Here is a 14,908-nt window from a genome sequence, read left to right as displayed (position 1 = left end):
GATGGAGCGCTTAGCGGCACAAGAGCCAATCACCAGATGCCCAGTTAACTAACTTCACAACCTGTGACAGTCCGACTTGAAAGGAGGCAAAGTTAACTGAGCGGTCAATCTGTCCTTTCTTTTAGTTTCTGTCCTTGAGTCATTTCTGAAATTCGTACAATATCTCGATAAAAGGACATGGTGTTTTTGCTCGAAGGGCTCTAGATATTTAATGAATTGACCGTCGGCCTGTTGCATCATCTCGGCTCACACACTCAGTCTCAAGGGTTTAGCACGCTTGAGCTCTTTCCCACTTCAACTTCACGAAAAGGCGTTGCAGACAGGCCAATAAAAATGGTCAGGCACCGGTTAAAGATGCTACCTCTTAATTTGCTGGCTCTTATCGGTCTGATGGCCTGGAGCGCATCAGCATCGTCATCATCACCCGCTGCCGGTGAATCCACACCATCGCCGTCACCATCAGCCGAGGTCGAACTCATATGCCACACCGACAACCCGGCAGAATGCTATCCCAAAGTCTTTCAAGCAACCGATGAGTTCCAAATAGTCCACGACGACCAGGACCTCCCGCACGGCCTCCATGTCCGTCTCAACATCAACACCGGCCAAAAAGAAGCCAAGATCAACGTCCCCGACGAGGACAACCCAGCACTAGAAGGCCTGCCCGTGGATTCATCCGTCGTGATCGTCGAGCGCGATGAGAGCACGGCAGAAGACGACGACCAAATCAGGATCCCCGCCAACGCCCCCGCCTACGACCCGGCAGGCAAGATCAAGAAGCCCGCCTCAAGCGACTCAGACGAGGGCAGCGCCTTCTACAAGTCCCTCACCATCCTCAAAAAGGGACTCGACGTGGACGCAGCGCTCGAGATGCTCGAGGACATCTCCCACGACATCTACTACGGCCTCAAGATCGCCGAGGACTACGACACGGTGCGGGAGCTGTTCTGCCTCTCCACATCGGCCCCGTCCTCCTCGTCCTCCTCCTCCGCCTCCTCCGCCTCCTCCGCCTCCTCAGAAAAGGAACAAGGAGGGGAGAAGCGGGCGCGCCTCGCCGCGCTGACGCTCGCGTCCACCGTGCAGAACAACCCCAAGGCGCTCGCCGAAATCACCCGCCACTGGCCCGCCCTGTCCGAGCACACCTGCCCCGCGTCCGAGTCCCAAGACCCCCTGGGACTGGCCGCCTTCCGCCTAGTGGGCCGATCGTCCGCGTCGACGGCCCCCTCGCCGTCGCTCATCAAGAACCGCATCGCCTCGCTCTCGGGCCTCCTCAAATCGCCGCTCATCCGCTCGCACTTCCTCTCCGCCCACGGGCCCTCCCACCTCCTCCAGGTCCTCACCGGGCCCGCGACACAACAGCAGCAAGAAGAAGGAGGAGAGGAATGGGCCCCTGCCCAGCGCACAGCCGCCTTTCTGCTCATCGACAACTTCCTGGACCAGGACATGGGCGCCACGCTGGGCGAGTGGCCCATCACCCCGCAAGCGTCAGACAAGCAGTGCGCTGCTGCTGCGGCGGCGGCGGCGGCGGCGGCGGCGGGCCAGGAGGAAGGGGAGGAAGTGGCGGTGGTGGCGGTAGAGAAGTGCTGGGATTGGCACGTCAAGGGGTTGTCGGAGCGGTTCAAGAAGGACAAGGAGCATTGGAGCCACGAGCTGCGGAAGAAGTTGGGGGAGCAGAGGAAGGCGAATCTGGCAAGGAAAGGGAAAGGGAAGGAGGAGTTGTGAGTATACCCCGGCTAGAAGGGATGTGGTAATCGGAGGCTTGTGGTCTATATGTTGGGGGTGATCCGATTGTATTGTGTGTGTATGTATTTGAGAGCTCGAAGGTGTACCAATAAATGTTCCGCATATTACCTACCTTTGAAAACGTATCAGTGCCAGCACCCCAGGACCCTAGTGAGGTGAACTTCCCGATGACCTTCGCTGTGAGACCGCCACTACGCTGTTAGTTCCCGCCTCGGGAAAAATAGCAAAGATGGCTCGGGCTTCCACGGTTCGGCAGGGTCCGCGAGAGATTCCTGCCCGCAGCAGAGGGGAAAAGACACGGGCAAAACAAAGCAGAGCAGAGCAGAGCAAAGCTAAACAAAGCAAAGCACGCATGGTTCAGAAGAAAATGGCGAGCAGATAGCACGCGGGAAATCGTGTGCCATGCTGGTCACACTTGTGTGACAACTAGCGGCAAGGCAAGCCGGGCAAGGGCAGGCGCAGCAAACAGTCGTTCAGTGACAGCGGATAAAACGAGAAGAGAAATCGTGTCATTGCCCAGGTACCACACCAATGTCTTGCACCAATCTACCTCTGCGTAGCATGAACGCCCACTGAGGACATCCCTCCAGCCCGAGGCTTCCGGCCACGCGACTACCGTAGCCATGGAGACCTTCAAACCACTCCACAACAACAGCAGACAGAAATGAACACGCACACGCAGAACGACACTTGCGGTCGCACTGCTAATCTATTTCCCAGAAAGCTTATGAGCCGCCCTTGACACTGTCAAGGCACCCCAACGCCCTAGGGTATAACCGTAACCGAAAGTGGTATCAGAAAACAATGCGACTTAAATGACTGGTTTGGTATCGAAGAAACACAGCGCTTCTTTCTCAATGCGTCCCTTCGGAAACTTGTCGGCATTAGGCGGTCGATCCAGCCTTCATACTGAAGACTGAACCTGCCAATTCAAACCGAAAGACATGGGCGGTGTTGCCGGCGATGGCAGCGCGGTCCAGGCCTAGAATACTACTCGGGCCTGACACCTGTATTCCCGAAGCCGCTCAGGTTCCAGCCAGGGTATTTCGATGTCTGGTCATTTGTGGTAACGCTCGGGGGTGGAATGGCTGGGAGGCCGTTGCTCGACTCCTCCTTGGCTGGGTTTGGTGGCTGCTGAGATTGAGATCCCGGATCCGGACCGGATTGGCCGTTCGACGCCTGCGCGCTTGATGTCTTCTTCGGCAGGATACCCTTGTCCTGTAGAACCTTGAGCGTCTCTACAATCGTCAGGTCCTCTTGTTCCTTATCGTTCAACGTTAGGCGCTGCTGCAAAGTCATGCGGCCACCATTCATCTCTCGCTCCCTTAGGGCTGCCTCCCGGACGGCCGAGTCATGGACGAAGCGGCACTTGCCCCGCTTTCCACACGTGCCTCCGGTTGAATAGTACTTGCAGTGCTTGGTCGGATCCGCCTTCTTCGGAGGAGGCGGGATGAAGTTCGACTCCTGACGAGTGGACATGACTTCAGGCTTCTCGTCATCCGACTTGGAGTCGCTTGAGGGCGACGAGCTCAGGTCCAGGTCCCTCATGTCGTCCCCTTCGTCTTGCTGCTCGCGCTTTCGCTTGATGCTCGACTCGACCTTTTCTAGTTGTTTTCTTAGCTTCTCCGCCTTCTGCTCCAGACTGAAGCTTCTGTCTTGGCTAGCATCGGCGTTCTGAGCCTTAGCCACGGCCTTTCTAGCTTCGATCTTGGCCCTCGTAGGAAACCTGGCCCGGCGCTCGGCGATCCAGGCTGCAATTTCCGAAGAGGTTTTGGGGCTATGGATGTTAGCGTCCAAGTAACTGCGGAGCGGAAGCCTGAAGGAGGAAAAACGTACTTGGGAGCATCTGCGCCATACATTTCGTTGAGGCGCTCCTCTTCATTCTCGTCATCTTCATCGGAGTCATCACCCGGTGTTAGACCGAGAGTGTTTGTCTTCCGCTTCTTCTTCTTGCCAGCCGACGGAGTATCAGGCTTCTGATGGTGCGTAGGCGGCGTCTGGGCGGACGATCCTTTATTATGGCTGCGGTTGCGATTCCTGTCACCGCCAAAGGGAGGTCGAGATCTGGGGCTACTATTATGGAAACCGCCGCGCCCATGATGGCGAGGGCCGGGGCTGGAATGGCTATCAAATGACTGCGGCACTGGCATGTAGGGTGCGGGAGGTGGATAGCCCTGGTAGGGCGCAGGGTACGGCCCTAGAGGTCCAGGAGGTCCGCCGTACGGCGGGCCTGGATAAGGAGCGCTCACTGGAGCAGGGGGTGACTGGGAATTGGCGCCATCAAATCCGATCCTAATCGGAGGTCCCATCAGTTGGCCCTTTGGCCCACCTCGGTCATTGTAACCACCGCGCCCGGCTCGGCCGCCTGCACCATATGGCCCCTGACTCGGAGGCTGCGAATGTCCACCCCACTGCTGAGCCGGAGGCCCAGGTGGAGGGCCCGGGGCTGGATAGCCCTGGCCGTACGGCGGCGGTGGTGCGTATGGCGGTTGGCCGCTGTAGGGAGGCTGTTGCTGATACATTTGCGGGGCATAGTTGGGGTGGTAATTCTGCGCAGGTAAAGGAGCGGATGGCGCAACTTGTTGGGGGTGTTGTTGCCCGTGCTCGGGGTGCCATTGTTGCTGCGGCGGCTGAGGATAGCCGGGTTGAGGAGGAGGCGGACCGGAGTAGGGCGTCGGGTTCTGGGGGCTGTATGGGGGCTGCTGGCCGTAGTTGTAGCCAGGGTGCGGCTGGTGATAGCCACCACGATCCGGTCCTCCGCGGCCTCTCCCACTATGACCGCCCCGCGGTGGGCCATAAGAAGGGTAACCGCCTGGGGCACCGCTCGGCGCCGCCATCGGAGGAGCCGGAGGGGGCGGGGGCGGCCCGTAATTGTACGACATGGTTCGGAACAGAGATCGAGAGGCAGGGAGAGGGCGAGGCCGGGGAACTAGACGGCTTCGCAAAGAAAGGCGCAAGGCTAAAGCGCCAGCGGCGGATGGAGAGTGTCTTCACTTGAATCAGTGATCCGCGACAGTGACGAGCGGCAGAATAACGGTCGTCGTACAGAGGCAAAAGACGGCGGGACTGTTGGATGTGGCAAGTTGAGGAGATGTGAAGTTGCAGGATGCCAGCTGCAGTAAGGTTCGACCGTCAGACGGGAATGTTTTAAAAGGTTAAGAGGTTCGGCCCTGCGCCAGCCCGGCCCGGCCGACTCTTAGTAAACGCTAAATTAGCGCACTACCCAAAGGCGGTGAGTGATCTTCGCAGGGTTTACAGTGGCAGAAATGCTGGGAGGTGCAACTGGATTGTCACTGTGGGGTTCCAGCAGGATGAAATTTGTTAACGCAGTCAGGCGTGGCATGCCCTGCACTCACTATACAGTCCTCGTCCTGCTCAACCTAAACGTTCCAGTATTAGTAGAGGTAGTTAGGCAATTCACGGGGTCGATCTCTAAACTAAGAAGTCTATGGAACCATCTGCAGAGTCAAAGTGCGTAACAATCTTCCAGCATTTCGTGATCCGTGCCCATCGAAGCCGCCAACCGTCGCCATTCAGCAGAATTATTTCGTTCGCCTGTTACCAAGCGACTTCGCTAAACAGTCAGCTAGAAGCCCCTCACTGCCTACCCATTTCTCAACGGCAAAGTTCTAGTACGGAGTCAACATGTTCATCTTGGTCGGTCACCCGGTCCCCATTAATTTAATTTCATTCTCCCCGACTCCTAATGATATTCTCAGACCAAGATAGCCGACCTAGTACAGATCGCACCCGATGACTTCCGGAAAGCCAGTTTCGCGGCCATCGAAGATAACATTAACGCCAAGTACGCCAACAAGGCAAGTACTGACTCTGCGTACGCCTATACCCATCTTGTCTAACTGTCTCAACTGCCCAGATTGTGCAAAAAGTTGGGCTGTGCATCTGCCTCTGGGATGTCCTCTGGACGTCAGAAGGCCTGATTGGACAGGGCACTGGGATGGCCAATGTCAATGGTAGGGACGATATCCAAGCGCATTTGCATCGTATTCTCTGGCTAATCTCGGCGGTAGTTGAATTTCGCATGGTAGTGTTTCGACCATACAAGGGAGAGGTCATCATAGCACGCATCAACGACCAGACGGCCGAAGGCATAAATCGTGGGTCCCGTGGCATTGGTCATTAACTGTTGCTATCTCGAGAGCTGACTCCCGCTCCCCCACAGTCGCCACAGAGTTCTTTGAAGATATCTTCATCCCCGCCATCGAGCTCCCAGAAGGCTCGGAATTGTAAGCAACACGTTGAAGGTTAAGGAGGACTGGGGCTGACATGTCCTTCCAGCGAATCGAGCGAGAACCTTTGGGTCTGGAAATACGAGGGGCAGGAATTGTACTTTGACAACAACGAGATGGTGCGCTTCAGGGTAATGGCTGAGGAGTGGCATGACCAGGCGCCCTCGGGGCCAGCCGAAGCCACCGAAGAAGAGTCCCCTCTCACCAACTCTAAACCCGCGTACAGGATTATTGGGTCGATGAACGGTCCCGGCCTTGGTTGTTATCTGTGGTGGGAGTGATTAGGGACTTTTCATCCCTTCTCGAGAGAACTCGGACTGGGAAGGGAGGAGATTCTATTCCCAGGGCAAATATCTTGCATGCTGCGTGGCGGTCTATGTGGCCCGATATGGTTAAACCTTGATACCCTCTAGAAGACGCTGCTCGACGCCGTCTAATACGGAATGGTGCTCGATGACGGCAAGATTCTCGGCCTCGGCGAGGAACTGCTTATTGGGGTCGACACCCGTGCCGAACATCTGCCCTGCTTGCGGGCCCATCTGACCCATCTGCTGCGCCATTTGGTTCGCAGCTGGACCAGTTAGCTAGAGCGCTCAAATCGCATGTCTGAATAGCAAGATGGCTAACCTACCATTGTCACTGCCAAGCAGGAAGTTGAAGACGGACTGCAGACCAAAGATGCACAAAAAATACCAGCTGATGCTCGACATCCACCGGGGGTCCATATCCTTGGTGGCCACGCCAGCCTGCAGCATGCTCTTGAACTTGATGGTGAGAGGGAACGGCAGTTTCACTGGGATCCATGTCAGTCTATACAACGAAATGACCAAGAACAGGAGACGCACTGATAACGTAACCGCTAAAAAAAGCGTTGATCCAGCTCATGATAAGCGTGTTTGGAATAATCATGGCCATCTGATTCTTCATCATGCCCATCATGCCTTCCATGGAGCTGGGATCGCTCATGGGGTTAGGGGGCGCCTGGCCGCGGCGCTCTGGGTCTTTGAGATAGGCGCCCGACTCGTATGCCGTGATCAGCGCGTCCCGTCGCGCGTTGAATGAGCGTTGCGACAGCACATGGAAGTTACCGCGCACGTTGATCCCACGTATCAGTGCCCGCTGCTCGCGCATGGTCTTCTGGTCCACTTTCTTGGGTGCCGAGGCCATCAAGACAGCCGCATAATGTCGAAGGATGCCGGTAAGGATCTAATCGCAACTATGTAAGTCTTTACGCGATATTGATGGAGTGCAGAAGACTCTCGGGGTAGAGACGTACCATCACAATAGTGATCGGGAACAGGATCCAGTAGCTATTCGTGACGTCGTCAGCGATCGGATCTCCAGGCTCGCAGCATTGAGAGGCCTACAATAACTGGGGATCCCTATGGATCGTCTGCACCGGTACCTGAGCCATAACGTCGCTGTAAACAGGAGCTTTTGCGCTGCAATACTGGTCTGTTCTGTGACGGGTTTGACCGCGCCAAAGCGAAGCTGGGAGAGGTGTCGTCGTGTAGACCCGCATAGCACGGGGGGGGCCGAGACCCCTGTCGACCGCTGCTGCAGCTTGGGTGCACGGTCCAACCGAAGCTGACGGCAGCGCAAGCCGCGTTGCTTCAATCCAAAGGCGCAGGTGGCCTTTCCGCGCCGCTGCCATTGAACAGCTCCCGCCAGGCCGACCTCTCTCCCCCCCACAACATAACAACCACTCCAACCTTCCAGCATCTCAAACTCTTCTGGAATTGGGTGTCCCCGGTCACGGCAACAAAATGGCGGTCTCCCAAGAGAGAATCACCGTCTACAACCTAGCAGGTAAGCTGCTCGAACCCCCCCCCCCTTCTCTTAAACCTCTGGAGGTCCATCCAACCCCCTTTCCTAACCACCCCTGCCCTCCTCTCCCAGACCTGAAAAACACCACGGACGACGCCATCCCCAACTACCTCAACAGCCTCTCCTTCCGGCAATCCCACCGCCTCACCGACGTGCGCCTCGCCCTAGGCTACTCGGCCTTCCTCCTCGCGGGCGCCTGTTTCCTGTGGGACTACAAGCTGGGCTTCGAGTCGACCAAGTACCTGACGGCGGCGGCGGTCGCCGTGTACACGGTGCTCAACGGGGCGCTGACGCTCTGGATCCTGTACGTCGAGCGGGGCACCGTGTACGAGGGGACGGCGCCGTCGGGCGAGACGGTCCGCATCTCGACGTCGACCAAGAAGAACGTGCCGACGTACTACATGACGATCGAGATCGAGAAGAAGGGCAAGAAGGAGAAGCTCGAGGTCAGCAGGGCGTTCACCGAGTGGTTCAACGCGGCCGGGCACTTCGTGGCGCCGCCGTTTCAGACCGTGCTGGCGAGTGCCGTGCCCGTGATCGGGAAGCTTGATCCGAAGAGGGTGGCTTCTGCCGCCGAAGGGAAGGACGATGCCGTGCCGGCGTATACGCCCGAGATGCTGGCCATGCTGGCCGAGGCGAACGTGAGCGTTGTGGGGTCTGCAGCGGAGACGGCGGCATCGGGGGCGGAATCGAGCGGTAAGAAGGGTGGGAAGAGGAGGAAGGCGTGATGCAAGGTAAAGAGGAGACTGTTGAGGCATCTACCGACTTTAGGAAGGTTAGGCAAGGGAATTGGCGCTGGTTGGACGTACTTTAGGGGCCGGGACCTAAAAGGCAAATGGAATTGGCGATAAAATGCCCCTGGTTTGTTTGGCAAGTGCATAGGTACCACGTCGGTTCATTTCGAAGGAAACCGGGACAGAGATACCCATGTTCTTCATACTCCTCGGATGCTCTATGCCTTGCCGGGGATGCAATACTCTACACCTTTATCCACTTCTTAGCATTTTTTTTTTCCCATATCCCAAGACACCCGACTCAAGGACTGGCCCTCGCCTTCCCAGGACCGACTTGACATCCAATGTCTTCCTTCGCTCGCTGGCCCCCTAAACCACCTTAGCCCAGTTCGCTCTCGCCATCCGCGCGACCTCCCGCACCTTCCGGACAGGATCTCCACACGCAATAGCCAACATGCGCTGCGTTGGCGGCGCATAGGGAAGCGTATAACGCTCCTCAAACTTGGTCGGAATCGCGCCCAATACTTGCAACGCCAGTCTGCGGCATGTGGTGCGGGCGGCGGTTCCATCAGCACTCTTCTGGCGGCACTCTTGATACACCTTCGTCGTCCCACCGATCATCTCCCGCAGATGGCCCTTCAGGGCGTCCGCCTCGTTAGACAGAATCTCAACCAGGATCTCGAGCGCCGAGATTACCTGCGTCCGGGAGACCTCCTCCGAGAGAGTGCTGCGGTCGTTGGTCAGGGTCAGGGCAGTGACGAGCAATCGTATCAGGTGCTCTAGATCATCTTGGTAGACGCTGAACGGGCAGTTGCTGACCACTGAGAGTATCGCGACGCGGTACCTGTTTGCGGTGTGGGCGTCTTTCGCTCCTGGCAGTGCATCTTCATATAATGGCTTGGCCAGATGGCTGTACACCCACTGCTTGTAAAAGCGCTTGACAACCGCGTGGTTTTCCGGGGTAAGGAGGTTGCTGTGTCGGACGATAACGCCCATGAACTTGGCTACTATCTCGCCGTTGGCATGTTGACTCCTTGTGGCTTGGTGCAGTGCCGGGATCGCACCGAGCACGTTCTTGTCCTGGCGTGCTGCAGCGCCAGCAATGACGCTCATGGCAACTGTGTTAAGCGCGAGGAATGTGTCGGAGTCCACTGGCGCCGAACTTGTTGTTTCTTTCAACCAGTTCCCCCAGAAGTCAAGAACCCGTTTCATCACCGAGGGCTCAGGGTCAGATACGCCTTGATATTTGTTGGCAAGCACAGCCCCGATAGCTGCGCGGATCTCGCTTTCATGTGTTGGGGAGGTGCCAAATTTGGACATGTCGCACATGGACTTTTCGGCAATCCCTTCCGGTCGATACTATGATACTTTGTTAGTCAAGTCCGGCAATGCTCAGAAGGGAGCATACCAATTCAGTCAATGCGCGTGGCTGTAGCCCTTGAAGGATCCCCAGCCTCAGAAGCCCTGCTGAGAGATCTGAAGAGCCCCCTTGCACACACGATTTGGCCGCGCTCCCGAAAAAGTTGAATGCCTCATGAGCCAAGTTGCAAGACACCTGTAGTTTCTCATCCAAGCTCCGTACTACCAGTGCCGCCATCTGTGAGAGTTGGGTAAGAGCTCTCTCGCTCCACGCTTCTCGTGACTCAGTGGCGGCGGCCCGGTAGAGATACCTCACAGTGAAGAGGCTAAGTTTCAGGAATTGGCGATAAACCTCCGGGTCATGCTCCCGTGGAGAACCTAGCGCCTCAATCGCTGCTTCTCCACGATCCAGTTGTGCTAGCCAGTCATCTGCTAGATGTCTAAACTCCTCGAGCCAGTTCTGATCGCTGGAGGAACAGGATGTCAGGACTTCCCGCCCATATTTGGCTTCGCATGCATCACGGAACCACAGCACGGAGGCGTGCAGCGAGGAGATAACGTGAGCGTTTGCCAGAGGCCCTTCCAGCATGCTAGGACTGGCACCAGTTTGAGACGAGAGGGGGAAAAGATCTAAAAGGTTTGCAATAAGGGTGATGAGGTGCTGGAGTGGCGAGTATGGTTTCTGCGAAGGGGGTTCAGCTGCGATGTTGGATGGTATCTCGGAGCAGCCAATAAAGGTTAACCGGGAAAGGAGATCCCTCAAAGCGTTGAGCGAGTATTCCGAAGGGCTGGCCCAGTCGCGCTTCCTAATCTCCGCTTTTGCCCTGCTCGCCAACTCTTCATAGCCATCCCTGTAGTTCATCACGATGGCTCGCAAAGCCAGCACTGCTTCGTCTTCTAAAGCCGTGTCGTCGGTATTGTTATCATTGGAGCTCAGGGTCAACCCCTTCGTAAGTGTTTGGGTAAGGAGAGAGCAGATCTCGGAGCAGACCGAACCGGAGCACAGGAGGACGGCTTGTCCATCCGGCCGTAGGACTTGCTGAGTGACAAGTAGGGCGAGCCCCTGGATGATCTGCTTGAGCACGTCTCTCTCCTCAGAAGAAGGATCCTTTGATTTACCGGTCCAGAGTGGCAGGTAAGCATCGTGGAACAAGGTGTCGAGGTGTGTACGGGACTCCGTTTTCAGACTTTCTTCGTCGTCGGGATGCCCTTGCCTTCTTCCGTTGAAAAGCTCCATGCGAGTCTTGAGGACGGAATTGAGGAGAAGAATGAGGTCTCGTGTATGGGAGGGCGATTTTGGCTGACGCAGATTCTGACGGATAGTGTCAATGTAGCTAGCGCTGTGAAGCATGTAGCCCCTGATATTCGCCCCTATGACTGTCATTAAGAGGAGGCCGGCTTGTTTTGTGTATATTGGATTCGCGAGGTCGTCACGACAGTCCCTAAAAACCAAGTCGACATAGGCTTCGAGTAAGGACGCGTCGAGTTTGTGCGCTTTCGTGCCGTCGAGCCTCCGGGCGATAGCTCGGAGCACCTCGAGCGTCGCATCAATGGTTTCCTTCACTTCGCCATTCCGTACTTCGTACTTGAGCGAGTTCCATATCTTCTCCGTATGCGGGACGATGCTCGCTTGTGGGTTCTCATATTGCTCGATGCATGCCTTGATGGTTTTCAGAACATCAACCTAATAGACATCAGTCTTGACTTCAGGGCCGCGAGTAGTCGAACAAGATGGATCAAGGACCATTGCTTAAAGGAGCGGGGTAGGCGAACCTTGACGGCGACTGTGACAGCGTCTCCCTGGTCGAGTTTTTGTATGAGGAATGGAAAAGCGAGAGCCGCGAGACGTTGGTGTACTGCAAAACAATTTCGCACCGCCTCCTTAAGGTCCTCGGCCGTGATCCCTATGGGGGTAGTAGAGCTCCGCAACGAAATAGGAAAGTAAGCAGAGAAGGCCTTGAAGATCTCCTCCGTCACTTCGGAGGAGGGGGCGTAATCCTTGACTAGGATGGCAAGGATTTTGAACCAGACCATAAGGTTCCTCGGGTCTCTCTCATGCTGGCAGAGCTGAAGGAGGTCGACAACGAAGCCGCAAGAGGAGCCATACTTATGCTGCAGTTCGCTACTCACAGCTGCATCTTGGATGAGCCCGAGGAAGAGCTCGTAGATCTCTAGTCTGGTGACCGCGGTCTGGAGACGGAAATCTTCCTTGATCTTGCAGACGTCGTCAATGACCCTGATGCCCATTTCAGGCTTGAAGCCCTTCATGGCACACAGCTGCCGCAGCGCCTTAGCTGAGGCCGTGATGCCTGCTTTGTGGTCGTAAGAGAACATGGAGCCAAAGAAACCGATAAGCCGGAGGACTGTAGCTTGCTTCAGTAAATCGACGACAGGTAAAAATCAGTGATTCATACCTTGATCGGACTTCAACGCCTTGGGGTCAAGCGCTTCGAGGGTTCCAGAAAGGAAGCCAAGTGCTAAATTCAGAAGGGGTTATCAGCATCGTAACCCAACCTCGACGGGTAAGGAGACCATCTCATGCATACCTTTGGCCCGGGCAATAATATCACCACTGAGCCCTTCATCTCCATCTTCCATCTGGTCGTCGTCGCTGGCATTCGCGGCAGTCATCCATTGCTGAACTGAAGCGGCCCAGTTCCCCACAACTGTGCTGCTCGCACGCGAGTTCTCGATTTCTGCAAATGTTATTAGAAACCATATTTTCAGCCCAAACAACGTCCCGCGGCAGAGGCCCGCTCACCTCGGGCGGCTTTCTCGGCGATTTCCAGCTGCGCCGGCTCATCGTCGGAGAGCACGTACTGCAGTGCCCACTGATTAAACTGAGCCATGCTGGCCGCTAAACTCGTGGCAAGCCAAGCCTACTTCCAGCTTCCACCTCAACAGCGGCCTGAACTAGGTTGGCGCTTGGCCGCTAGATGGCCCGTGAGACCGCGTCGTCCCGTCTTGGATTTTGTCCAGCCTCGGAAATCGGGGGTGTACCGGAGAGCCACAGACACCTTAGCAGCAGGTAACGTTCGCTGCATACAGTTGCAGCGGCCTACACTAAGCGCGATGCGCAAGAGCAACTCTGACGAAGTAGTGCCTCAGGCTTGTCACGGCCCATGTAGCTATTCGCTATACTGTAGTCCAACCGTGAGAAGATGGCATGAGGGCGCCGTTATCGCCCGCTACCCCACGGTGCCCCGCGGCAGTAAAAGCCAATGGCTTGGGCGGTGAGGGGCGATTATGACGCTATCGCTGGAGAGCGGCAGCTTGCTGAAGCCAGGCTAAACTGCAACGGGTAAGAGGGGCAGCATTGTGTTGCGGCATCCCGCCCCAAATTTTCGCGCATCGGCAGAAGAGAAGAAGCAGTCGGCAAGGACCTGACTAGCCGCCGGTGTAGACAACTCCGGAAGCCACCAGGGTGTATATCCGAGCCCGGAGTCAAATTCTCAAGTGAGGTGACTCAGTTGAACTACGTTGTCTTGGGATAGACACGACCACATCTCCTGTTACTTCAACTTTGATTTTCAGAAGCTGCCAATTTACCTGTAAGTGGGGGTTCGCGGGGTAAGACTGCCTCTCTAGCTCAAGTATTTCCAGGTCCGCGTCGAGTCACACTTCTCAGCCGACATTGGCTGCGCTGAGAATGATCCAATTTCCTTTCCCATTCCTCAGCCGCCAAGGGCATTCGTTACCTGATACTCACTCTGGGTCGGGGAGCCATGCCCAATCTCGAGAACACGCCGGCACGCTGAAAGCTCCGCTAATATTGCCGCCAGGCAGCTCAGTCCCCAGTGCATTGACGAGAGATATCAGTTCACCATGGCGTCGCAAGAGGTCCCCAAGACCTGTAAGGTTATTCTCGCCGACACAATAGCCAAGAAGCTGCTGGCGGAGGTCAGGGATACTCTCGCGAGCGTCCAATTTTCTGACAGCAAGCCCACGTTGGTGGCTTTCCTGGCCAACGATGACCCGGCGGCCGGTCAGTACGCAGACTGGTCCAAGAAAACGTGTGAGGAACAGTGAGCGATACTCTCCATCACCCTACCGTAGCTGTATCTCGGACCAGTTGTAACCATGTTCGCAGCGGCTTCAACTTCGATCTCCGCAAGGTCGACAAGGAATCCCTCGAGGAAGCCATCGTGGCCGCGAACCAGGACGACGCCGTTGACGGCATCCTAGTCTATTATCCGATTTGGACCAACAACCAACAACAAGACCGCTACATCCAAGAGACTGTCGCCCTCTCCAAGGATGTCGAGGGTCTCTGCCACACGCACCTCTTCAACATGTACCACAACATCCGCTTCCTCGACCCGCCCACGAACCGGAAAAAGTCGATCCTGCCGTGCACGCCGCTCGCCATCGTCAAGACGCTCGAGCACTTGCAGGTCTACAACCCCATCCTCGCCTACGGCAACCGCCTCTTTGGCAAGACCATCACCGTCATCAACCGCAGCGAGGTCAACGGCCGCCCGCTCGCCGCGCTGCTGGCCAACGACGGCGCCACTGTCTACAGCGTCGACATCACGGGCGTGCAGCTCTTCACCCGCGGCAGCGGCATCCGCGCCCCGCGCCACCAGGTGCACGACAAGGAAGGGTGGGGGCTCAAGGACGTGCTGCCGCTCAGCGACGTCGTCATCGGCGGCGTCCCCACCGAGAGCTTCAAGGTGCCGACCGAGCTGATCCGGGACGGCGCCGTGTGCATTAATTTCTCAAGCTACCGCAACTTTGACGGGCCCGCCGTCAAGGAGAAGGCGAGCATCTACGTGCCGAGCGTCGGCAAGGTGACGATTGCCGTGCTGTTGCGGAACCTAGTGGTATGTACTTGGTCTCTCAAGCTGATGGCGGTGCGGTTAAACTGACACTGATACGCAACAGCGCCTGATTGCCAACCGCCCGCGGCCCGAGGGGATCTCTGACGCTGCGGAGAAAGCCAGGTCTGAGGCCTTCAACGATGCTTAGGGATATTGATGTCCATAGTTGTTGATT

General features: G+C 56.6%; 7 protein-coding genes across 7 annotated transcripts; 4 read left to right on the top strand and 3 right to left on the bottom strand.

The window, feature by feature from the left end:
* Positions 1-333: 333 nt before the first annotated feature.
* On the top strand, positions 334-1,722 carry MFIFM68171_01534 (Nucleotide exchange factor SIL1; the record flags this gene model as incomplete). Its single annotated transcript, XM_071056956.1, has 1 exon — positions 334-1,722. The coding sequence occupies one exon, from the start codon at positions 334-336 to the stop codon at positions 1,720-1,722; it is 1,389 nt and encodes a 462-aa protein (XP_070913057.1).
* A 1,011-nt stretch (positions 1,723-2,733) lies between these two features.
* On the bottom strand, positions 2,734-4,625 carry MFIFM68171_01533 (Nuclear fragile X mental retardation-interacting protein 1; the record flags this gene model as incomplete). Its single annotated transcript, XM_071056955.1, has 2 exons — positions 2,734-3,520; positions 3,580-4,625. 2 exons carry the CDS (start codon positions 4,623-4,625, stop codon positions 2,734-2,736), a joined length of 1,833 nt encoding a protein of 610 aa, XP_070913056.1.
* A 763-nt stretch (positions 4,626-5,388) lies between these two features.
* Positions 5,389-6,274, top strand: rpc25 (DNA-directed RNA polymerase III complex subunit Rpc25; the record flags this gene model as incomplete). The annotated part of the gene is made up of 6 exons (XM_071056954.1): positions 5,389-5,400; positions 5,463-5,561; positions 5,621-5,717; positions 5,775-5,861; positions 5,927-5,990; positions 6,043-6,274. 6 exons carry the CDS (start codon positions 5,389-5,391, stop codon positions 6,272-6,274), a joined length of 591 nt encoding a protein of 196 aa, XP_070913055.1.
* Positions 6,275-6,385: 111 nt separating this feature from the next.
* On the bottom strand, positions 6,386-7,407 carry MFIFM68171_01531 (ER membrane protein complex subunit 3; the record flags this gene model as incomplete). The annotated part of the gene is made up of 5 exons (XM_071056953.1): positions 6,386-6,564; positions 6,625-6,786; positions 6,839-7,199; positions 7,270-7,303; positions 7,361-7,407. 5 exons carry the CDS (start codon positions 7,405-7,407, stop codon positions 6,386-6,388), a joined length of 783 nt encoding a protein of 260 aa, XP_070913054.1.
* Positions 7,408-7,759: 352 nt separating this feature from the next.
* On the top strand, positions 7,760-8,548 carry MFIFM68171_01530 (Signal peptidase complex subunit 2; the record flags this gene model as incomplete). Its single annotated transcript, XM_071056952.1, has 2 exons — positions 7,760-7,802; positions 7,893-8,548. The coding sequence occupies 2 exons, from the start codon at positions 7,760-7,762 to the stop codon at positions 8,546-8,548; spliced, it is 699 nt and encodes a 232-aa protein (XP_070913053.1).
* A 375-nt stretch (positions 8,549-8,923) lies between these two features.
* Positions 8,924-12,762, bottom strand: MFIFM68171_01529 (Dos2-interacting transcription regulator of RNA-Pol-II-domain-containing protein; the record flags this gene model as incomplete). The annotated part of the gene is made up of 6 exons (XM_071056951.1): positions 8,924-9,913; positions 9,963-11,597; positions 11,687-12,276; positions 12,328-12,390; positions 12,460-12,609; positions 12,675-12,762. The coding sequence occupies 6 exons, from the start codon at positions 12,760-12,762 to the stop codon at positions 8,924-8,926; spliced, it is 3,516 nt and encodes a 1,171-aa protein (XP_070913052.1).
* Positions 12,763-13,738: 976 nt separating this feature from the next.
* Positions 13,739-14,881, top strand: mtd1 (Methylenetetrahydrofolate dehydrogenase [NAD(+)]; the record flags this gene model as incomplete). The annotated part of the gene is made up of 3 exons (XM_071056950.1): positions 13,739-13,938; positions 14,004-14,736; positions 14,798-14,881. 3 exons carry the CDS (start codon positions 13,739-13,741, stop codon positions 14,879-14,881), a joined length of 1,017 nt encoding a protein of 338 aa, XP_070913051.1.
* Between the last annotated feature and the right edge of the window lie 27 nt (positions 14,882-14,908).

Source organism: Madurella fahalii, assembly GCF_045866475.1.
Source record: "Madurella fahalii IFM 68171 DNA, scaffold_1, whole genome shotgun sequence".
Classification (NCBI taxonomy): Eukaryota; Fungi; Ascomycota; class Sordariomycetes; order Sordariales; genus Madurella; species Madurella fahalii.
The sequence above is the reverse complement of the archived record's forward strand: the minus strand, read 5'-3'. Positions and strand labels throughout refer to the sequence as shown.